The 25,451-nt window shown below is 39.3% G+C and overlaps 1 protein-coding gene across 2 annotated transcripts; it reads right to left on the bottom strand.

Moving 5' to 3' along the window:
- Positions 1 to 424: 424 nt before the first annotated feature.
- LOC140148645 (CCA tRNA nucleotidyltransferase 1, mitochondrial-like) lies at positions 425 to 20,915 on the bottom strand. 2 transcript variants are annotated; one of them, XM_072170675.1, is made up of 9 exons: positions 20,819 to 20,915; positions 16,196 to 16,319; positions 13,832 to 14,033; positions 12,697 to 12,793; positions 11,492 to 11,659; positions 4,318 to 4,444; positions 2,772 to 2,965; positions 1,701 to 1,942; positions 425 to 988 (listed from the first exon to the last, which is right to left on the bottom strand). In XM_072170675.1, the coding sequence occupies exons 2-9, from the start codon at positions 16,258 to 16,260 to the stop codon at positions 722 to 724; spliced, it is 1,362 nt and encodes a 453-aa protein (XP_072026776.1). In that variant the 5' UTR covers positions 16,261 to 16,319; positions 20,819 to 20,915; the 3' UTR covers positions 425 to 721. The 2 variants fall into 2 exon arrangements, with proteins under 2 accessions (XP_072026776.1, XP_072026775.1); XM_072170674.1 differs by having other exon boundaries at positions 2,772 to 2,971; positions 4,324 to 4,444.
- Between the last annotated feature and the right edge of the window lie 4,536 nt (positions 20,916 to 25,451).

The raw sequence follows: 25,451 nt of genomic DNA, 5'->3' as shown, positions 1-25,451 counted from the left end.
GTTTGTTGAGGCTACTTTTATTAAGAGCACAAATCGCTCGGTATAATATGATTTCACTTTAAACATGGCGGACAGAACACAAGTAGCGCTAGCTGTACAAGTGAAGCAAGGGACCGAACACGCTGATTAATACGATAGTTTTGAAAAGCAGAAAACACTACATGTAGGAGAATTGTACACTTCATTAAACGTAGGCCTACATGTAGAAGAGCTACAATTGTTTAAGGTGCAAGTGGCGAGCACAGATGCTGGACCATGGCGTGATGTTGCTGCTACGGAAATGCTTGAACCATTAATTGCATTCGGTATTCGCCATGTCTGTTTCTGGGAAACGGAAAGAAGAAAAAAAAAAACTTTTCCCGACCGACCGACCCAATTTTTAAAATCCATTCGAGGGCAAGCAAACAATTTTTTTTTTTTGGCCTAACTAGCATTCATAATAAGAAACACTGTTAATTAAACCAGGAGCATTCTTCACTAAAGTACACTTTAAAAAAAGTTCATTATCAATGTCCTCACTTGCTGAATCAAGACCATGGTGAACATGATTTGTTAACACTGTCTTCAAAGAAGTTTAAATACTTTCTACCTGAGCATCTGAAAACATGTTGGAGATATGTTGTACCATGTCTCATCCTCAAGGCTATGGCCCACTCTACATACTGTTGCTCATCATAGTCAACCAAGTCACTCCATACACCATAACTGCATCATTGCAGCATCACCTGTTCTTGACAAGTTCCAACAATTTAACCATCAGCTCATCTTTAGTCAACTTATAGTCACTTTCAATCCACACATCTCTTATATTGTTGAGCATGTGACCAAACTTTTTGTCTTTAGGGATACCTGCTGCAATCAGGTCTCTCCCTGTGACCGGAAAGACAGGAAGGGGCCATGATTTGATGCCCTCATATATATGAGTATCACCTTGGTATTTCAGCACCTCTAATACATACTGCACAATGTTCTTTTCTTTTCGTTGATTCTGCAAAGAAAGAGGAAAAATAAGAACTTTTTCACCCATTCAAAGTAACAAAAGTAAATAAACAATTGTAAATGAGTTTTTCTACAGACCACATAAAAGATAATTTTTTAAGGTGTGGCTGACTGTTTCCAACCTTTGTTACAAAGTCTGATACCTTCTACAAGCTTATTGATTGCCTCTTGTAGTCTTTTGTTTTTTTGTAGATGGCACCTAAAAACCAGGATGTGAGGTGCATTTTTGTTTGTTTGTTTGTTTTTGAAGTTTTTTCAGGGTTGAAAATAAAACATACCTAATATCACACATATATATGGTCATATCAGTTGCACAGAATAAAGATTGTTTTCATCAATTTCATGTTGCAACAATAACAAACCAATTTCTCCAGAATTTTTTGCATGAACACATCATTCTTTCTGGATTTCTTTGCATATAGCATACAAGCATATACAGTGCTTTTAATAAAAGTTAAATTAATCCAGGTGCCATCCATTGACAAAATTATAACATTATGGAGTTTGAGCAAATAAATTACCTATACAAGCATGCAAACTAGTATTATTGTTAAGACAAATCTATTGTGCTGGCATATTTACGGCTATTTCGTATGAATTTAGAATAATTTTTTTCAGATAGACTTCTGAGTGTATGTTCAGTCCAGAGTTAGGTGTACCATCTTAAATAGTTAGGAAGTTCCTTTTGAATCACAACTTACAGCCATAATCAAATCCTTGTATGGTTTAAGTACATCATCATGTGACTTTTCCCCACGGTTATTGACGACAAATGCTGCTGTTTTCCTTTCTTCTGCTGAGATCTTCAAACGTTCATCCATTGTCATAACATCGTTCTCATCTTTCATGAGAGCAGCCAATAGAGTGGCTGCTTTAGCTTCCATGACCTTTGACCTCTCATATACTGCATGGAATTCAGATACATTAGCTGCTCGGGGTAAACCTATGGAGATTATAATTACAAGAAATTTACTGTTATTATTACAAGTAAAAAAATAAAATAGTAAATTACTTAGTACTGACAGACTTTATTCTATGCAGAGAATCCAGGCCTCAAAATAATTCTTCTTCTTTCTTTCTGGTTTGAAAACTGAACACTGTGTGCAATAAACTATTCTTTAGAAAGATGTACTTGAATTTTGTTCACCACCTTGAAAATAAATGATTTAATTAAGGTTTAGCAGTGCCTTTTTCTGTTCAATCATCAAATGAGACTATTTGTTGCACAATTTAGACACTTTAGACCCCTGCATAGACATCTAAACACCCCAACCCTGTAGTTGAATGTTTCTCAAGACCAATGCCAGCCATCTTGGTATATGTATTATTAAACTAATTCCTTGCACCTGGTTAGCCATTTCATATTCCTTATTTAAAGAGGCGTGGTCCTTTTTTCCTATTCTGTTGCCTATCTTAGATTGAGGCCTACCATTAAAATAATATGTTTCAAATTTTGAGTTGCATTGCTTCAGCAGTTTTGATATTTGTAGCAGAAACATGTATAATAATGCCCCATATGATATGGCAACCACAATTCACTACGTTTTTGTTTACACCTTTTAAACGAAACCTATCTCGGGCATTAAATTTCACTGGAGTAATGAGAGAAATATGAGCTTTTTTTCTGATACCAAAATCTCATTTTTCATGAATAAAAGTGGAGAATGAGGCTGTTGATCGGGTCACAGACCTTTAATGCATTACAGCCCAACCAAGTCTTGGTAGCAGAAAAGAATGATAACACCTTTAAAATATCACAAAGCTTCTCTTACCCATATAGGGATAAAGTTGTAACTCATACATGCTTTTCATGATACTAGCAGCATGATTACCAACTAATATCTTCTTGAGCTCCATCCAGATGCGTTCCCCTGATATACCGGCTAATCCATCTGCATTCTCTCTTATAGCTTGCAGTGTGTCAGCACAGTGCTGATTAGGTTCTTTTGCAATTCGCCCATAAAACCTGCAAGTATATTAAACATTATTGCTAACAATTATATTTTCATCAAATTGTCATACAGTGAGGAGGCACTATGCCTGATTAAGAGATAATCAGCTATATCTTATAGCATTTTTTTCATCAGATATTTTCATTTCCTCTATGACACCGCAATACTGTTGATCTATTCAGGGATTGAGTTTTGAAAATAACAGGCGTGCCACAAATCGCACTTCTAAAATGTTAAGGCTGACTGTCAGGTGTGCTATTAAACTGCACTCAGTAAGAAGTTTAAGAATTGAGGTGTGCTATAAATCGCACTTGGACAGGCGATTTAAGGTCTGCAATTGCACTCGCTCGCCTTAAAACTGAATTCCTGTCTATTTTTCTACACTACCAGTACAACCTGTTGTTAAACAGCCAATAACATGGATTTGAAAGCATGTACATAGTAAAAGGTAACTAAGGGACAGTTCAATATTTACACCAGGGGAGTGCGAGTTTTGACCAAAAAATAGATACAACATTTTGCGTTCCTCCTTGTATCTGCTCAAAATTTTTTGGATTCCCACTGTTTTCCCATTTTTGTCTATTTAAAACTTAACATTTCCCTCACTGTTGAAGTAAAGAATTTGCTGCATTCCCCCTTAAAACTCCCTCATATAAATATTGAACGGTCCCTATTACAGTGACTAATACAAGTCTGATGCACATACTCAACTTTTTTATTTTAAACTAGCTAAAAATTTTTGCACAAGTCAGGGTACATTGCCATAATAATTGAGTAAACTTGGAGTTGACATGTCAACTGCTCAGTGCCAGAAGTGGGTAAGTGCAATAGCTGCCCTGTGAACATTTGGCAAGTTACACCCAGTATATTGTACTCATCTCCACATGGCAGCTTTCTCAATGTTCAATCTTTGGAATAATCAAAACCAATACTTTTCATGTCACAAAATATCTATAGTTCATTTCACCTACAATCATGTCCAAATATGATGGGACACTTTGTTTATTTCACTCATCCCCGCTCTCCTGAATCAATATTGAATGCTGAAAAATACCGGAAGTGGTTGATCTTAATGCCCGCTACAACATTGTTTCCAGGGGTAGGAAGGGGGAGTAAACAAGTACATAACATCTGCTATGCAACATTATCATGTATTTTTGGCCTTGTGTACAATTCACAAGAATTTATCTTCAAAACATCCAGTGTCCCAACGATTTTCGCACAAGATTGTAAAGTTTGGTAGTGCTGACAGTGCTTTTACACGATTTCATGAGCAATGTGACACAATTCTTTCGGACCAGGGCCTACGGTTTACAAGACATGTATATTAACCCCTAATGAGAGAGTAGATATTCCTAATCATTACCTGAAGTATCTGAGTATCCTAAGATAGTCCTCTTGTATACGTTTGACTGCATTGCCTACAAACAGTACTTTGCAGTCATCCAGGTCTTGTTTACCATTGAAGAAGTCATATAATGTGCCATCTAATCCTATAAAAATAATGACAAACTAAAGATTAAACCAAGTTAAACAGGATCACAATGGGTACAACAAAGGTTCATGTTGCTTTGACAGAGTCAATGGCTCAGATGACCTTTGAGTCAGTTATAACCATTAGTTAAGATGTGGAGTGGATGTGTGGTTGTAATGGATCGAGCCCAGTTGTCATGTCAGTCCCTGTAAGTATACAGGTCAATTAATGATGGGACTTATTAGTATGTGACATCATCTACACAGTATATCCACACATCTTATCTTATGTTCCTAATGACATCAGGCAATCAAAAAGATTGAATTCCTATATTTTAGAAATACACTATTTGCAACAATCCTTTAGCAGATACAGCCAAAGGAAATAAAGAAAAATGTTGAACAGGAGCACTAATATGGTACATCACTCCTGTCTGAAACCTTTGATTCTTATGAGAATGGTGCATCATACACAGAATAACGCACAGCTCATCATTGGGGCACCTGATTGTAAAACTTAGCCACTTATAATAATCTGTGATTTGAAACCATTATGCTATAAGGATGTCTAAAAATGATGCAAGTGAATATAACAATTTGGCAACCTATACTCATATTTTAGAGCAAAGTTGTATGGGCACTACAATGAAGAGCAAAATAAGTTGGGACACTATAAGAATACTTGCACTTAATCTGAGGAACAGAGAGCTGAGGAAAGGTAAAGAACACTGAGCTGAGGAAAGTATGAGAAAAGTACACAGAGCTGAGAAAAAGGCACAATTCTGTCACTTTTGATATGCTGCTTCTTTTGGTGTCATGCCTAAACACTAATCACAACCACCCCAAATTAACCATTGGGTTATGTATAAAAGATATAAAAGATACCACCTTGTCAACAAGCAACAAGGAATAGTTGACTTCAATGTTGCATGAGATTGTGTGGGTCTTGAGCTGTTAAACCTGTTTCTTGACAAAGCTGTTTACAAATTATTATAAGCCTTGGTCCTCTTTTGCTATGTTCTCTACACAGATGAATTTCCCACTATTATAGTCCATTTGGATTCTTTGAGGCAATGACGTCAGAGTACTTTTCCTTTGAACAATTCCTTTGAACATGTACACCTTTGATCGGGCGTGTAAGCACACTACTACTTTGAGTTCACTCACACGTTTCAATACTATGCCCACTGGAACATGTATGGACATATCTGCATCAAGAAAGCAAAATGGACTATAAATTCACCTAAAATGTGGATTTCATAACCAGATCTCTCCATTCTGCATCCAGTTGCCTAGACTGTCCCACAGTCTCGGTTCGGTCCGGCCTGGATAATGGAACGATAGGCCAACATAATAACATAATAGCCTATCAAAATATGCCATAGTCCTTCACCCCCCATTCTAAATACACAGCGCCCAAAACCAATCCCCAGCGCCCAAAACCAATTCCTCTTTCTACAAAATTGATGCCACTACACTAATCACACCTCCTATATTGAACGCTAAATTTCAGTGACCGCTCCCCACGCCAAGACTGTTCCGAAGTGTTAGAGATCTCACTTCCGAAAAATCGTGATTCTGGTGTCAATTTTATGATAGCCCCCCCAGTTTCAATTCAAATATGGTAGCACAAAGCTATGCAGCGTATATGATGCGCTCGCGCTGGAGATCGAGCTTGGGACACTTGTAAACAACTGAACGGTATTGAGCTCATCTGGCACGCGTGACGTGGTCTGGGGACATGGTATGCGCAAGGCAACCATAAGTTCACTGCATAAATAAATCCTATTCATGATGATTTTATTTAGCAAGTTGAAAATATGATGTTTAAGGTTGTATTTAAAAAAGACTATGCAAAGAAAGTGTTAACATGAAGGTCTTGTTTGCATGTTTTCTCTTCTCAGTTCTACAGTTTCTCAGGGCTATTAACGTGTTTTATCTGTCATGAAAAGGCCGTAAGCTAGTGTTAAAAAATGCGACAAAATTACTCTAAGTTTAATGAACATGATGCATAAATTTAAACACTAAGTATGGTAAAAGATAAAGTTTTTAGGCCTATCTATTGTGTCGATCAGCATTTCTATCTTATTTTAGCCAATATATGCCCTATCAGGATACTCAAAGTACTAAAACGATTTATGCGGCAGCCGTATTATGGCCTTTTTTTGGACAATCTCCCTCTCTTCAGGGGCTGTGCAATAATTATGAGCTGGGGGATTTCCAAATAGCGTACCAACAATCTCTTGCCCCTCCCGGCCTGCCGCAAATCACTTGCCCCCCCCCCCAGGTTGCATATGTCAAATTTGTGGGATCCCAATTTGCAAATTTTTAGATAGGACCTACCTATATTGCGAGTGCAGCAAGCGGGAAAATTTGCATATTAACATTTCCGTACTGTTTTCCTAAGTCTTATAGCATTTTGTTTCAAAGATGCTCAGTGCCGCAGACAAGGGGGGGGGGGTGCGTTACCCCGGGGTCCGTAAAAAGTGAAGAAAACGTGCTTTACTATGGGGCAGTAAAAGCAAAGATAAGGGACCTCAGGGGCCAGTAAATGGTAAAGAAAAGATACCTTGTAATTAAGGCATATTTTCTTTGCTTTACTATATACGGGCCAACAAAGGTCTCTTTTCTTGTCCATTAGGCCCAAGGTATCTCTTCTTTGCTTTTTCCGTGCCCTCTAAGGTCTCTTTTTTCTTTTTATGGGTCCATTAAGGTATCTTTTCTTTGCTTACATACTCACTGAGGTCTCTTTTCTTTCCTTTACGGGCCTATGGTATCTTTTCTTTGCTTTTTACGGGCCCACTATACGGTTGAAACAGTTTGTTTCAATACCTATGGTTTCAATAAGTCCAATCTGGGAGCAAAACTCGCTAATTCAAATTGCAAATTTTGAACAAGTTAACGATTCATACTTGGATCATTTTAGCTTAAATTGGCTTAAAATTGGCAATTTTTTTGCACTTCGTGTGGAAGTTGTTAAGAGAAACTTTATCTGGGAGCAAAATGCCACTTTAGAATTGCAAATTTGTGCGCGCTTTGCCATTTGTGATTTATTGGCAGCTAAACATGCTAAACATGCTACGATTTTACACCAACCTCCGTCCCTCACCACTCACGCCACTGTTGCCCCCCCCCACACACACACACTTATCACTGTTTATGAAGTCCTGCACATCACTGATCAAAGGGTCCCGTGTGCCCCCCCCCTTTCTCGGCTGGAAAAAGAAACATTGCTTGCCCCACCCTTCGAGACGACTGAGTACAAAATGTTTGCCCCAGCTCCAAATTTAATAATTTCTTACAATTTTTATTCATACAGGGCATCGCCAGACCTTTTTTCATTAGGGGGTGTATAAGAGTCAATGATTGATGCCGACGAGCCGCTAGCTCTGTGTGCCGACATACCAAATAGGCCTACTAGAGCGGTTGTCACTATATAGCTGAACCATGTTGCATCAGCCGGGGGTGGACTTTGTTTTCATTTGACACCTTGGGGATCGTGAGGCATACCTTCTTGGCATTTTGCAGGTTTTTCTGATTTCTTGGACAAGTTTTTCCTATAAATTTATTGTGTTAAACATGTTTAACAAAAATTGGTAAATGTCGAAAGCAGAAGCGAAAAATGGTAATTGGTTTGACCACAACGCAGGGGGGTGTCTGAGGGGGGGATGTTCCTCCTGAGGAGTAAGAAACTTGTGCAAAATGAAGACCTAATTGAAGCGATTTGATGGACCATTTTGACACAATAGAGTGTAAAATTTTAGTTCGAAAAAGCCCAAACAATTGTGAAATAAGCGGTCCATGAAACCTTTTGCGCGAATTTCGTGGACAAGTTTTCCCTATTATTGTAGGCCTATAAATTGTGTTAAACAAAAATTGGGAAATGTCGAAAACAGAAGCGGAAATTGTAATATGTTTGGCTACAATGCAGAGGGGTGTCTGAGGGGTGATGTTCCCCCCTTAGAAGTAAGAAACTTTTGCATAATGAAGACCTAATTGAAGCGATTTGGTGGACCATTTTGACACTATAGGCCTAGAGTGTACAATTTTAGTTTGAAAAGCCGAAAAAAAATTGTGAAATGGGCAGTCCATGAAGCATTTCGTGCTAATTTAATGGACAAGTTTTCCCTACATATTAGCTTGTATAAATTGTGTTTAACATAAATTGGAAAGTGTCTAAAGCAAAAAATGGCTACTTGTTTGTGCACTACAGGGTGAGGGGGGACGTAAGAACCTAATTGAAGCGATTTGGTGGACCATTTTGGCACTATTTTGTGTAAAATTTTAGTTTAGTCTGGCAAATATTGAAAGCAGAAGCGAAAATGGCTACTTGTTTATCCACTACGCAGGGGGGTGTTTGAGGGGGATGTTCCCCCCTCAGATGTTGCGAAATTGTTCAAAATGAAGGCCCAATTGAAGCCATTTGGTGCATCATTTTTACACTATTTAAATCATTGCTTACCAAGACTTGAGAGTTGAGACTCACAATATTAAAGCATGCATGTATTGGTGTTAAAGTCAGCACGGAGTGTGACGACGGGCCCTGCATATTGGCGGGCCGGCAGTAATTTTCACATGCTTTTAGGACGAGGACCCGCCTTCAAGCAATGCCTAAAGTAATTGCAGGCCTATTATAAGACCTACTACCGATCGACCCGACTGTATGTTTTTTAGGCATAGGCCTACTATACGTGCAATGTTAACTTTTCTCTCCTCCTTTTTTTCTTATCTATTTCTCTTTTCTCCTTTTTCTTCTCTTCTCTCCTCCTTCCCCCTCTTTCTTTTTCTTTCCTTTTCCTCCTTCTCCCCCTTTCTCTGTGATTTTCCAACGGCACGATTTTGCCGACGTATTTGACGGATTGGGGGTGTCACCAGGGGGGGGCAAGGGGAATTTACCCCCAAATATTTTCCACATCCCTAGTTTGCCCCCCCCACTTTTGAGGCAAAATCACGTAAATTTCCTGAAAATCACTCTGCCCCCCCCATGAAAAGCCCAAAGTAAAGCAAATATAAATGAAGTAAAAGAATATTCTGATTTATGGGCATAATTGTTTTATTCACAAGGATTTCTCGATTTATAGTAGCCCTTTTTCTTGGGAGGTAGGGGGGGGGGTTAATTTTCCTTCACCGAAGACACACTATAACTTCACCGCCCAAAAATGAATTAAAAACAAACAAAAACAATCAAACCAATATTTTGGACATACTTTCTTTCAATGTTTTTTAATATTGTTTGCCAATTGTTCCGTCTCCAATCCCACCTCCAAATCCTTCGGGAACCGATCCCATATTCAATTCAGCAGTAAAAAAAAACAGACCTAAAACCCGGGCCTACAACATTAAATATTAATTTGTAACAAGTTACTCCATTCTTTGAAGTTTCAAATCAGTAGTAAAGACACTGTACCACTGTCAAAATCAATCAACATTACGAGTATTGTAAATATACCACTCGACTTGACTTAGTCCTATTGTCCATATATGCATATGTGCGCTGCGTGCGGTTTGCAAATGTTTGCTCATTATTTATCAAGGGAAGCTCCTTCGAATATCGCCACGCCGCCAAGCTATATTGATTGGTCGGTAATTGTAGACGCTTACACAAACCCTGGCACAAACGGTGAGACAGTGAGAACACGGATGTGGTATATAGAACGATTGCGTGACTCCAAATCCGTAAAAGTGAACTCCCAGCATTTTGTGGGAGCTGGAAGTCAAATTGCCTACAGACTGGGAGGGTCCGTGTATTGGGTTGATTTTTAATGCTATGTAATCTACATTACCAGTCGTTCTCCACGGACCCGAGGGAGGGTCTACCAGTTGCCAGTCTGTGGTAAATTCTAAATATGTGACATGATCAAGGGGAATGAGTCTGATGTCACTAATATTGTTTCCGAGATATTGGCAAAAACAGTGTTCAAATTCTTTTGTTTTATACTGTTTTCAGCCATTGATAAATTGCTCATAACTCGGTAACCAAATGTCTGATTTTGATGGGGTTTGCTTGATCAAAATGTAGCATTTGTAAACTTTCAGAAAAAGATGTGAAAAACTTCAAATTGAAAATTGCTGACATGTGACTCATTCCCCTTGATCATGTCACATATTACTAGACTCACCTAGGAACATAGAGTTGATAGTCAAGTCTCTCCTCTCTACATCCAGTTGCCAGTCTGTGGTAAATTCTAAATATTACTAGACTCGCCTAGGTACATAAGAGTTGATAGTCAAGTCTCTCCTCTCTGCACCCAGTTGCCAGTCTGTGGTAAATTCTAAATATTACTAGCCTCACCTAGGAACATTGAGTTGATAGTCAGATCTCTCTCTCTGCATCCAGTTGCCAGTCTGTGGTAAATTCCAAATATTACTAGACTCACCTACGAACATTGAGTTGATAGTCAGGTCTCTCCTCTCTGCATCCAGTTGCCAGTCTGTGGTAAATTCTAAATATTACTAGACTCACCTAGGAACATAGAGTTGATAGTCAAGTCTCTCTTCTCTGCATCCAGTTGCCAGTCTGTGGTAAATTCTAAATATTACTAGACTCGCCTAGATACATAAAGAGTTGATAGTCAAGTCTCTCCTCTCTGCATCCAGTTGCCAGTCTGTGGTAAATTCTAAATATTACTAGACTCACCTAGGAACATAGAGTTGATAGTCAGATCTCTCCTCTGTGCATCCAGTTGCCAGTCTGTGGTAAATTCTAAATATTACTAGACTCACCTAGGAACATAGAGTTGATAGTCAAGTCTCTCTTCTCTGCATCCAGTTGCCAGTCTGTGGTAAATTCTAAATATTACTAGACTCACCTAGGAACATAGAGTTGATAGTGAGATCTCTCCTCTCTGCATCCAGTTGCCAGTCTGTGGTAAATTCTAAATTTTACTAGTCTCACCTAGGAACATCGAGTTGATAGTCAGATCTCTCCTCTCTGCATCCAGTTGCCAGTCTGTGGTAAATTCTAAATATTACTAGACTCACCTAGGAACATTGAGTTGATAGTCAAGTCTCTCTTCTTTGCATCCAGTTGCCAGTCTGTGGTAAATTCTAAATATTACTAGACTCACCTAGGAACATTGAGTTGATAGTCAAGTCTCTCCTCTCTGCATCCAGTTGCCAGTCTGTGGTAAATTCTACCTCTGCATGTCTACCATCTGTCACCACATCAATTCGGAGAGTGGTCACCTCAAAATTCTCCTCCATCAGTCTTGCTGTTATTGTGCCATGTTTTTCTCCTACACATGAAAACATTATCATTTCACAGTAACAGGATTAGTTATGCTAAACATGTATAGGTACACCGGGTTCAAAGCAAGGTCAGTCTTGGTAGAGTTGAGTTAAGTTAGCATTATCTCTTACACATAGTCAGTACTTTTATGTGCGTGCAATGATGCATATACAAGTTCCCAACAGTATATTTATCTTAATTTTCATGGAATTGAAATTGAGATCATTTGACCTTTTATAGTTTGACATTTACTGCTAATTGTCAAGTTTTACCCTAAGACACCCTTGAGCCAATCATGGCTGCTAAGTGTTACATTATACTATGATGGTGATCGCAATGGTGAAATGGGTTATGGAATAACCTATCCTGCTTCTTACCTTGGGATTGATAGTGATGTAAATGTGTACAACGGACTTGGCCCGGACTTGGCATCACAGCCAGGCTTCGAAATAAGAAAAAAATCAAAGGGGTCTTTTGGACCCCTGCCTCTGAAACTCTGGGGTCCTCACTTAATTCAAGGGTCCAAAAATAACATGACAATTTTTCCTGGTTTTAATTACAAAATGTATTATTGTTTAGAACAGGTTACAAAATGTGAACAACTTCACCAATTCATGTTAACAATTATTACACACCAGGATAAAGTAAAAGGAATCTTGGTGAAATTTGATGTTTTTTGGCCAAAATAAGTATGGAACAACAAAGGTAGTACATAATGCACTGTGCCTGCTCTAATCTTTGTGGGTCCTAGGGACCCTTATTATATAAAAGTTGAGGGTCCTCGCTTACTTTTGAGGGTATTTGAAGCAAGGACTCTCCTTATTTCAAACCCTGATCACAGCATAATAGGCCCACATGTAAAGGCAGTACAATCAAAATGCTCTCACTCATACAGCGATGCATTTTGACATCTTGAGGTGAGAAGATGTCTAGGTCACTTTGACCAGTGACATTTGCCAAATGTGTTCAGGTTGTACAGCAGACACAACATGCTTAAAATCAGGGTCATTTTGTACCAAATTTACCAAAAATCTTAGGTTTTACCTTTAGTGTTAATCATACGAATTTCTTCCTTCGTAAACATGTCTTTCATCTGTTCTGGTGTTGCTGTGGTTGCAAAATCGATATCGTGAGGTTGTTTCTGTAAAAGATGTATACAAACATGCAAGTGTCATAACATGTGCAGCATTACCAAACAGGTGATATGTATTGCCAATTATGATTTGCAGGAGCAAACCTTTATGGCACTCACAGGGACTGCCTTTTGAGGAGAGCGAAATCAATCACTCTCTACTGCTCTCCTTAAAGCTGATATAGAAGAGTGATTTTTAGCTCTCCATAGTTGACCATTCTCTCCTTACATTATTTTGTAAATGCACAAAAAAGCTCTCCTTGAAGGCTCCAGAAGAACTATTTAATGCTCCCCTGCAAATTCCAAAAGACAGTCCCTGCAATCATAGATGAGGTACTCTATTTGATACCCTTGTGACAATCCAACATGCCAAATTTCACAGATTATATACAGAATTAGGATTCTCCTTGTCTAACATCTTTGGGTATAATACATACCTATCAGACTCACCAATCATGTCATATATATTGTCCTTTCTTATTTGGTCCCCATTGTGATGACCCAATATTGCGGCTTTCCCATAGCATTACACACAGGTAATATGGAGTCTCCTACAGTCAGTCTACTCTGTAGTACAAAGTACCGACACAGACATACGCATTGTGCAGACTTTGTAGGCATGCATACCAGCAGCAGATACGCAGCACTACACACTGTTTTACACGCTGTATATACGCGCATTGTCACTTTGTACTTCAGAGAGGACAAACTGTAGTCTAAGATCTTTGGGTAGATTTATCATACCTATCAAACTCACCAATCATGTCATACATTTTTTCCTTTCTTATTTGGTCCCCATTGTGATGATCCAATATGGCAGCTTTCCCATAGCATTACACACAGGCTATATGGAGTCAGGACTCTCCTTGTCTAGCCTCCTTGGGTATAATACATACCTATCAAGCTCACCAATCATGTCATCTATCTATTGTACTCCTTTATTGGTTCCCACATCTGAGAATCCAATATGGCAGATTTCCCATAGCATTACACACAGGCTATACAGGACCAAGACTCTCCAAATCAATCTCTTTGCCACTAACTTACCCCCATCAGCAAGTCTCTTACAGCTCCTCCTGCTATTCTCAGCTCATAATTATACTGCTTGAATATGTCGGCCAATCGACGTATGCCTGGTGTAAAAACACGCTCAAACTGTGGAGTGGTGATCTTCATAGTAGTATGTGTCATCTGGCTGTAAGCATGCCAATGGTATTTGGACCACAGAGGAGCTGCTGTTGTATGTGAGCTTTCAATCAAAATTTTAACAAGTAAAAATAATAATAATGATAACACTAAACCAGCATTTATATAGTGCATTTGCCGCATTGTGGATCACAGATCATTCGATGCACTTTACAGTAAAAACCACAAACATATCAGAGGAGATAAAATTGTTTAAAAAACAGAGCAGGTGTGATAGCATTAAAAATTACATTAAATGAAAATTTTAAATTGTAAATAAATTAATATTACACCAAAATGCAAAAAAAAAAGTAATTCTTGCTACTTTACAAAATTTTCATGCAATTACAGCTGGTTTGCATTTTTGGTATAATATTAAAATATTTACAGTTTTAAATTGTAAATAAATTAATATTATACCAAAGAGGCAGACCAGCTATTGCATGAAAATTATGTAACAAAAATTACTTTCGTTTTAATTTAAAGGTGATATTGATTGTTTTTTCAGGGATGTTAAAATTTCATAGTAAAGAAATTTTTTTTTTTTAATTATCAACCAACTGAACTGACCCTCCAGATTTTTCCCATTATGGGCAACAACACAATATTTTGGGTGACGGGCCTTATAATTACCAAAAAGTTTGGCTATGATCTAAACTTTGCTTGTCCATCTTAAAACTAAACACAGGAGCAGTGCAGAAAATGTAAACAGTTATCAGCACAAACTCATCACTGATATACTGCTTGCCTACCGACCAGTGCTGTAAGGTGCAAAAACTGATTGAGGAGCCAATGGCTCCTAACTTTATAAATTTAGGCGCCCAAATTTTGCTCCCAGGTAAAAAATCCGAGGTGCCAACGTTAAACTGAACAGCCACGTGTCTTGAATGTTCATAGCTGCTGTACTCTGATCTACATATTCCCACTGAACGCTACTTCATACACAGCATGTACAGTGTAGGCCTATATGTTTTCCAGGAAGTCCCCATTGAGACATGATGATAAATGCATATTCATAGCATACATTCATACTCTTGAATGCTACATTACATACATGTTTTGTTTTTGGCGATTAAAAGCTTCAGCAGTTGGTCGCCATTGGCGCCAGGGATTGAATATTAAGTCGCCATCAGCAAAAATCTAGTCGCCAATGCGCCTAAAATGGTCGCACCGTACAGCACTGCTACCGACTACTGGGGCAGTTTCCTGGGTGAGGGGAAACTTCCCCTCACCAGCTTGAAATACCCCCAATTTTGTGATGTGTCCTTTTGGACTGTTTTAGGCCACAATAACTATCCTCATTTGGCCCATTTTGGCATTATCACTACAGCAAATTTTGTGCACACATTTGTCATCTTGCATCAATGTTTAGTCATCAGATCACAGCTGGATCCATTGGTTGCTATCTAGGAAGACACTAACGTAATGGGATATTACAGAAATTAACGGCGCCTACCCTAAAGAAGACATGGGAATCCCAAAAAAGTTTTGCCATGTCTTCTTTAGGGATAAAAAGCCATCCTCAGCAATTGCGAGTACCAACATGCTATATACATCCCCCCCCCACACACACTTTTGAACATGAGAGTCTGTGATCATTATTTTTAGAATCCAATTAAATGTTCATAGCTGATTAATCATTGATTATCTGTTATCGACTATCGATTAACACCCTCTCAAACGCTGCTTACCAGCGTGCTAAGGTAAGACTGTGATGAAATCTGTAGGCATGATACTCTATGTACTGCTGGCTATGTTCTTCCTTTATTTTTTCTTATTTCATTTGTCTTATGATATACGAGGTCAGATGAGTCAAATTTGTCTTCTTTAGGGGTAGGGCCAAAAATATCTGGAAGCGCCCAATAGCTGATGGGAGTAATCATCTAGCTAGACCTGTACTGTTTGGTAACAAGCAAGTTTGTTAAGCTTTGCATGAATCAAAATTGATTCTCACAAAAAACCCATCTTGCAAGAATAAAGAGAATCAAGTTAACTTACTGCATGTGGAATATGCATGATTGTAGGAGAATCAATTATGATTCTCGCAAACTAAGTTTAGGAGAATCGTTGCGAGAATCGATTCTCTGATTCTCTGTATTACCTGTACCAGCCATTTAATACAATGTATTCATTCATGCCATACATTGTTTACTCAATACCTATCCCTTGATTACATAAATACATCTTCAAAAAATTAATATTCTGTATACAAAAAGTTAATAATACCTTTGATACTTTGGAAATGAGGCCACAGCTGCTCTTGCAGTCTGTATCAGGTGTCTCACCAGCATAGGATTATCTGGACTGTAGCTTCGTCAGTTTGATGGAAACTTTCTTCCTTAACAAAATCCTGATAGGTGAAAACAAAATAAATATATGGATAAGCCACAATGAAAAAGGAAAACTAAAATTACATGGTTCGTAATTAAGGTGACCGTGGACCCCACACATAGGTGTGTAAATAAAAAGGTTTGTATTAAATACAGTGGATAAATGAATTTGCTTCCACCCAGACAGCCAGCCAGCCAAACAAACAAACAAACAATCCACTGGCTATAAGAGCTCCTCAACAAAAGTTAGGATCAAAGACCATGATTGGATGAAAATGGACAAGACCAGTAGCAACAGAAGGCTTCAACATGATCTTGCTAAGAGCAACTGTAATGTAATCTCAATCACACCAAGCCGTATGTAATTGGCAAGATGTTGTCCTTCATCAATTGCCCAATCAAGAAAACAACTCAGGATAACATACCCTCAAAGACTTTCAGCTGATTAGGTCACAAGCTTAGAACTGGCCTCGAGTTTCCGCATTGATCTCTGGAATAGGAAGCATGCACCAGCCAGTGCTCCAAAGGGTGCTTGCTCAAAGATAAAACTTAAGCTGGGGGAAAGGGCAGGGGGGTCATAAAGGGTGCCTGCTCAAAGACATAACTTAAGCTGGGGAAGGGGGCTCATACTTGAGCAGGAGTGACCCCATTCTGATGATCAAGTGAACTGGCCCTCGAGTTTCCGCAATGATCTTTGGAATAGGGAGCATGCGCCAACCAGTGCTCCTGCTTAAAGACATAACTTAAGCTGGGGTAAGGGGCGGGGGAAGGGCGGGGGTTCATACTTGAGCAGGAGTGACCCTATTCTGTTGAACTGGCCCTCTAGTTTCCGCAATTATCTTTGGAATAGGGAGCATGCGCCAGCCAGTGCTTCAAAGGGTGCCTGCACAAAAATATTTTGCTGGGGGTGCATGCATCAGCTAGTGCTTTAAACATTTTAAAGGGTGCCTGCTCAAAGTTTGAGCCTCAAACACATTAACATCCCCCCTTGTAACAGTGCAACGTACTCGGGTGGGTAGTATCAAAACTGTGAGTTTTTCAATCACAAATTTTATCTTTTTAAATAAGTTTTTCTTTATTTTTGCATTTTGTGCCGACCCTCACTGTGGTTTCCATCTTTCTGTCGCAGCTGGAATCTGCATCAGAAAACAGAACTAAACAAAATAAAACAAAATAAACAAAATGTTAGTCATACATGTTCATTAGGGGGCTATCATTTTCTTCGGAAGGGGGGCTCCCAAATTTACAAAAAGTCTGCATCAACAAAATTGCGCCCCCCCTATTTTGGCAACAAAAATTTAATGACTCCCCCCCCCCCACTGATACACCTAAAATTGTATTGAAATCAGTGTTTTTGAATAAAATAAAACAAACTATCTGTGGTACATGAATCAAATCCATGGGTTCCTACAGTTACTACACTCCTCAAAAGAATTAAAGGATCAGTTGAATATAATCAGCATTTTTGAAAACATTGGATATGATGATAATATTACTGATGATTGTGCTTTCTCTTTCATTACATAACTTGTTCCCTAAGTTGCAAACAAAATTCACTCATTACAAATATCCGCTATGGAGGCTAAAATTTCGATTTTGAAGCCATTTTTCAAACGTCACCACGGTCAAGGTCCGTTGAGTTGACAGTTGACAGGCCTGCCTAAGCCTCTTTAGAGAGAGTTTTATTTATTTAAAAGGCACCCCATGCCCAGTTCCAATAATTGAAACTCCTGGCTCCGACCGGGAGTTCCAACAGGTGCTGTGTATGTGTTTGTATGTGTTTAATGTCAATAATGTGCATTCACATACACACTTAGCCGTCGGTACGAAGAAATCGTTGCTCCAAAAATGATTGCAAAATGCAAATTACACATTTGTAATCATTTTTCACCACAAAATATGATATGAAAACACAGGTGAACAATGTATGAATATATGGAGAGGTAAAACAGGTTCAAGGCCAGAGGGGTGTCCAGGTGTCATTTGGATGCCCTGTTTTCAATTTGGACACCCTAAAATTCTAATTTTTATAATGCACAGTGTAATTTACCCATTACCAACTTCAAAGTAATGCGCCATATTGCCTTAGCTCCAAAGCTGCAGCACCCATATTTATCCAACAGTCAAATATGTTGAAAAATCACTCATGAACTTTCATGTTCATTTATTTTTCAGGTTCAAATTATTGTTAAATTATTCAAATGCTTATATTTACCCCATAACGTATTTGAGATTAAACATTGACTTTGTTTTATATTTTACACCCTGCTACGATTGGTACACTCAGTCAGCAGTACTAGTGTTTATGCATGCAGGTCGCTATTAATAGAACCCATGCGTGCATAGCTGACCCCGTTCCCACACACACACACACACACACACACAGCGGCCATGCGAAAGATGGATTTTTAATGTCACAAAAAACAAAAGATCCGCCAAATTTGCAAAGGATCCGCCTCACAAACTTCAGCGCATTCAACGCAACGATAATACACAATGTTAATTTGAATTAGGCATTGACATTCATGATTACAAAAATTAAATATCTGCAATTAAAAACTTGTGTTTTTGAACGATTTTGAATTTTATCAATGAAAATGCAGCGACAGACGTCATTGGGTTAACGATTTTCCAACTGCTGATTGGTTGATTGCGTTACTGTCAGTGATCTGTGCATGCACGGTACGGTCCGTACGGAATGATTTTTCGTATGGGTATAATACCCTGTGTAATGTACCGTAGTGAATAGCAAGTGGACACCCTGATTTTTTAGAATAAGGTATTTTTTACCATTTTGGACACCCTTAATTAGTCTGAATAATCAGACCCAGAACAAAATATTAATTTCTGACATGATCATGTTCTGGGTCTGAACTGTTTCCATTCGAAATCTTGATGCCAAATTGGACAAAAGAAGCACATGGTCCTACTTCAAGGCGAGGAGGTCGAAATTGTAGGTATGCCAGGCAAACCTTAGTTACGGTACCACATTTGCTAGTCAGGGAAATTCGCCTAGACCGGGGACCAAACACAATACATATTTACATAGAAATTTAAAATTTTTTCAAGAACAGGTCGGTCAAGGAAACCTATAGTGGGAATTCCAATTGAATGAACGCAGCTTTCAATAGCGTGACGAATGTTTGCGTACACTGCGCGATATACGCCAGCGTGTGCGACTGTGAGTGAGTAACGCAGAAGTGAATCCAACCATGCCAACGCACTCGTGATTGGTTAGCATTGTATCCAAGGTCGTGTGTTCGGGTTGTAGTTTGAAATACGCGATTTAAGATCGCGGTTGGATCGAGTGCAGCTGTTGAAAGCTGTGTTCATTCAATTGGAATTCTTACTATACATAAATATGTTTTCTATACTTCACTTGACCCAAATATATATATGATTTTTTATGGTGATGAGACACTCACACATGGAATTTTAGAGGATTTTGATAGCAGTTCCATTTAAAAAAGCTGCTATCATCATGAGAATAAGATCTAGAAACACCCCCCGTAATGCTGTTTTGGGGAATTTTGCTAGCAGAATCTTTTTGATGAAAGTCGATCTTTGATAGACATGATCACATTTTGAACATGTGAGGGCGGGCTTCATTAAGCTTACTTGTGCACCAAGATCCTGTCTTAACTGTGTAATCCAATAGGAAAATGAAGAAAATTTGGATTTGACCCTCAAAACTCCAATGTAGCATGATTTTAAAAAAATCTGCATTTGAATAATATTTGATACCGGTACTATCAAGTAATGAAAGCCACATTTCATGAAACATTTGCGAAAGTTTTGTAAAATGGCCCTTCGTGCTCAAAAATTTAGCCATACAGTACATACACACATGTTATGACATAGGAAGCCATTGATAATGCTGGGACACACAATTTGGCCCATTTTGGGACATTCAGGCGAGCATACTTTTCCTCATAACATTGCCAATTATAGGCCTACATACATGATTGACCCCTCATTTTTTACGTTAAATGATTCTCTTTTTAATGAAAGCAATTTTACATGAATTTATTAAATTTCAAAATTTTATGAACATGCCTATCTTTGAAAAGATGTAACTTTGCCACGGAAAGTGCTATGACAAAAAAGGTTTTCAGTTTTGGCTTTCTTTACTCAAGGGCTTTAATTTGATATATAAAATGATGCAGTTTGATGGCAAATTTAAATTCACCTGGCATACCTACAAAATTGTTTGCCCCGTCGGCTGGCCAAAATTGCTCTCCCCCTCTTCGGCTCGCCAAAATTGCTTACCCCCTCCTCCCACCCCCCCTTTCGGCTCAGCTCGCCACCCACCCCCCCACTTTTATCCTCCCCAAGGCTGCAGTCATAACTATTGCACAGCCCGTGATTCGCGTGAACTTGGAAGTTGATTGCAGTTGAGCACGCTCATGACGCTTTTGACTGAGGTTCTCAAAATCATAGTAGGCTGTCATAGACAAAGGCTAAATAGAAACTTGTGTGCAAAGCAATTATTGAAAGTATAATAACAACGAAAACATACCTGAAGCAGCTCACGACTCACAGCAATGGCATTGCCAGTGTAAATGTTTTCATTTCATCATCTGTCATCCCATGGAAGCTGCCATCTTGTGTATGTGTTGCCAGTTGAATAGCCAATTATTATATTCCTAAAATGTACCTTGATAAATCCATCCAGGCAACCATCGCGAAATCGTCCATCGCGAGTACCCCGGGAAAGTGTCCTTGTCCCTCTGACAATGAAAGAGAAAATCTGGAGGGCAAAGGAAATATTAAAAAAATCACCCCGATCATGTTTAAAATAGTGTAAAATAGGCCTACAAAGTTTTTGCACGCTGCGCACGCACTTTGTCACAATAAGGGACCGTTCACAAACACTTGTAAGGGGGGGGCCTGATGCAAAAGGGGGGCCTGAAAATTTTGACCTTCCTAAGGGGGGGCCCTGAAAAAATGACCACAAATTTTCCTGGAAAAATTGAGTTTATATGCTTTTCTATGGGGTTGACCCATAATTTTCATGTCAAAAAGGGGGGGGCCCTGAAATTTTTGAGGTCTGTAAAGGGGGGCCCCGAAAAATTTTCGCGATGAAATTTTTTAGCATCAGGCCCCCGTTACAAGTGTTTGTGAACGGTCCCTAAAGCCCTTTTCATCCCGATGAGAGAAAATAGTGTAAAATACACAAATTTTGCTAGCTACGCGCGCATTTCGTCCTAATAAAGCCTTTTTGGAAACTCAAAATGTTGTTTAATGCAAATGCAATTTTTTTTCGTCTGTGCGCCCCCCCCCCCTTTTCCCCGACCAAAGAAAGCAATTTCCCCCCTGAGCAATAAAAATCAGCCAAAGAGAAAGAAAAGGAAACTTGACGAAGGCAGGCTGGGGTTCTTTGACCCCAAAAGTCCCACGCGAGCGTACATACATTTGCGAGCGTACATACATTTGCGAGCGACAAAATATGGTTTTTTATGCCTTTTTGTCAAAAAAGTACAAATAAAAAGCGACAGCTTCTACGTCCCCTGACCACCAGGGCTCTGCCCCTGACTGAGGGCCAGCCGGCCGGCCCTGTAACACCCAGCCCCCCCCCCCCTCATATTCACCCTCGCGCCGCCCCTGCAGGCAAGTGCCATATCTATGAGGTGCCGGGTGGTGCGATGAATTATACGCGGGGTCCAACCATTGTTTGGCAAGACAAAGAGGTGCCAACGAATTTGTTGGGCTATTTGGTACAAGCCAGGGGGACAACGTACTTGAAGTTAACCACCTCTGGCGGACCATCACCAACCTCAGGCTCCTCAAGATACCCCAAGACATGTCGGAGGTGGTGGAAGGCAAAGATTTGTTGGCACGTAATAGTAATGGGACAATGATTTTTGGCAACGTCAAAAGGGGTAGGGGCCGGGGGGCAAGCAATTTTTGGCAGATTATTGTGAGAATTCCCCGTAGGCCTACACATAATTATTATCTGTTGCATAGTAGCCCCTCACTCACTCACCCACTCACTCATTCATTCACTCACTCACTCACTCACTCACTCACTCACTCACTCACTCACTCACTCATTCACTCACTCACTCACGTCACTCTCTCACTCACTCACTCCCTCACTCACTCACCCACCCACCCATTGGTGCGGAGAATCGGACAATAGTGACATTTTCCGCCAAATATATAGTCGATTTTCTATAACCCTGTCGTTTGTTTTCCTTTGTCTCCACTATTTAGCTCATGCACTCTCAGAACTCGTCTCCACAGCCACAGTTCAAAGACTTGGATCATTCTTCAAGTTCTTGAGTGTCCAAATTTTTAAAGAGCGATTACATACTTCAACAAGGTCTTGTTACCCTTTTTGCTATTCCCAGCCTGATCTTAATCTCTCTGATAGCTTCTGAAACTTTTTGATGTGCATGATGGAGATGGAGAACAAAGGAACTTCAACTTGTTCACCATGCCGGCTTTCAATCTTGTCCTCTTCTATCCTGATCTTTTCCTTTCCGTGACAGCTTGCTATTCTTAGTAAGATGCTCATCACCAGCCATTCCTAAAGCCTATTTGGAAACTCAAAAACATGTACAGTCTCCCTAAAAAAAAAACGGTACAGGCCTACTTTTTATGTATTGTATGATGCAACTGCAATTTTTTTTTTCGTTTGTGCCCTGAAATTTTATTTTTCCCCCCGGCCCCTCCCCCGACTAAAGAAGGCCGCAATTTCCCCCTAAACAAGGGAAGCAATAAAAATCAGAAAGAGAAAGAAGAGGAAAAGAAGGCAGGCACGTAACCAGGGGGCTGGGTATAATTTTTGACCCAAAAGGTTCCATTTGCGAGCGTACATGTAGCGAGCGAAAAAATAGGTCCAAATTTTGAACAAAAAAGTACACTTTTTCAAAATCCCAATATAGTCGTTTTCCTATCACCCTCTCGTTTGTCTCCCACTATCTAGCTCTCGGCACTCTCAGAACTCGTCTCCACAGCCACAGTTCAAAGACTTGGATCATTCTTCAAGTTATTTAGTGTCCAAATTTTTTAAAGAACGATGCTCCATGACCATGCAAGGCCTTTACTATAATTCCACCTTTAAATTCAAACTCAAATCTTTGAACTTCCATACTTCCACAAGGTCTGGTAATCATGGTAATACTCTGGTTGCCCTTTTGATCTTAATCTATCTGATAGCTTCTGATGAGATGGAAAGGAACTTCAACTTGTCCCGCTTTTCAATCTTGTCCTCTTCTATCCTGATCTTTTCCTCTCCGTGACAGCTTGCTATTCTAGCTGCTCATCAGCCATTCCTAATCCTGTTGCCAATTTATAGTGCATGTTGTACCCGGGTGTCAGTTGAATCATCTGCTTAGTCTAATCCAAGTCGCATGATCACCAAATCAACCACTTTTTCACCAACAGCGTTGCAGAGGAGAGGAGAAATTACCCACCCTTGTCTCCTTTCTAAAATCGGAACAAGCTCCGATTTCAAGTAGTTGCACTCGTAACTAGGCCTACTACAGAGACTACTACATCCGTTGATTCATTAGGCCTAAACAATTTCTTCACCAATCAAATAAAATGTGTCTTTCAGGAACTTACTTTAGCTTAGATATACAGGCCCAGCTCAGAATGCATAGAAAATCGGACCTGTAGCATGCACGTTTTAACATAATTAATTAAAATCAACAAAATAATGTTTCATTTTTTGTTCCATTTGAGATTGTCGGACCTTTCGGTATAACACATATCATATGCTTGTGGAGCTTGCGGGGCTCCCTGAATAATTTTGGTTTGGGCTCTCAGCCCCCCCCCAAATAATTCCCTATGAAGTAATTTTTCACAAATTATTTTTGTTTGGCCAGCTACCCCCCATGTTGAAAATCTTCCTAAACCATGTATAATTGCATATTTTCTACCCATAGGCCTATATCAAAAACAAATTAAAGATTTTACCTGTATCATTTTCACAACAATATAGATTGGCACTTTGGCAGGAAAATAATAAAGTGATGATTAATGTAGTCGCTGAGCTCCACTTCCATGGTTTGCTATTGTCGCGCTTGATAAATTCCCGAATTGGTTATCACATAATTTATACAGTATGGCAACACCGGGATAAAATGGTGCTTATATTTCAGATATTTTTTTAATATGAATATGAATTAAGTGAGGTCACGTAAATGGCAAAATGATTTAAATTGTATAGGGGGTTCGTCCGTCATTTAGTGCAGGCGCAACTGTATTACAGCATCAAGGAGTACTATTAATTAGTCATTAAATAAGTAAAGTAATAAATAACACCGTTTAAAACGGTATGTAAAACTTTTAAAAACGCCTAATTGCCGACGTATCATGACGTCACAAAATTAATATTCAAATAACAAATTCACAAACCTTTCGGATCGCGTTCTTTCACGTGAACGCACGGAATAGATTTTGAGTCAAATTACCCTTTTTCTGAATCAGTAGTGTCGTTGTAACATATGAATGTGAATTAAAATATCTTGGTAAGTGTTTGAAATGATAACTTAAGGTATGAAGGTGTCATTTTCAATCAAGTTAGGCATTTCTTTCGTTGCTAAATGGGATTGCATTTTATACACTGTTGAATTCGGCAGCCTTGCCAGTGGTTCTTCTTCTTCCAATATTAGTACAGTCCTCATGAAGTTTTCACTCCTGAGTATAACTATAGTCGTACTCTGTGCGGTGCAAAGGGTGCGAGCGGAAACACGAATTCGCTGAGTGCAGTTGAAGTGGTGCTGATGTGCGAGTAAATAACTTACCGTATATAATTATAAAGCTTACCGTACGTTACCTACATCGTGATTTTAGAATAGAGGCCGTCAGCCTTTCGCCATCTTGTGGGTACAAATGATCTGTGTGTTCATGCTTCGGACACTACGCGCAAGGCGCAGCGTGCCACGCAGCTGTTATCGCGCCTCAACGCAGTGATTTTGCTGCTCACGCATGGAGATCGAACGACCCTCACAGCGTGTACCCACAAGATGGCGGCATATGACGTCACGCTCTTTTTAGAGGCTTTTTGTGGTATCATTTAATAATATGCCATGATACAAAATTTAAATTATCGAGCTAGGACAGGTGGAATTTCCACCGTGGAAATTTTTGACATGTTTGTTGATATATATTTTCATTTTTGATTTGACTTCAGTCCCCAT

This window comes from Amphiura filiformis, chromosome 3 (genome assembly GCF_039555335.1).
Source record: "Amphiura filiformis chromosome 3, Afil_fr2py, whole genome shotgun sequence".
Lineage (NCBI taxonomy): Eukaryota > Metazoa > Echinodermata > Ophiuroidea > Amphilepidida > Amphiuridae > Amphiura > Amphiura filiformis.
This window is presented reverse-complemented; position numbering and strand designations above follow the sequence as displayed.

Excerpts from the sequence above, each read along its gene's own strand:
- LOC140148645 (XM_072170675.1), bottom strand. The coding sequence starts at position 16,260 with ATGCTGGTGAGACACCTGATACAGACTGCAAGAGCAGCTGTGGCCTCA. Across the intron at positions 4,445-11,491 it reads TATCAACTCAATGTTCCTAG|GATTAGATGGCACATTATAT; the intron begins GTGAGTCTAGTA and ends TTATTTTTATAG. Across the intron at positions 989-1,700 it reads ACAAGGATTTGATTATGGCT|AATCAACGAAAAGAAAAGAA; the intron begins GTAAGTTGTGAT and ends CTTTCTTTGCAG.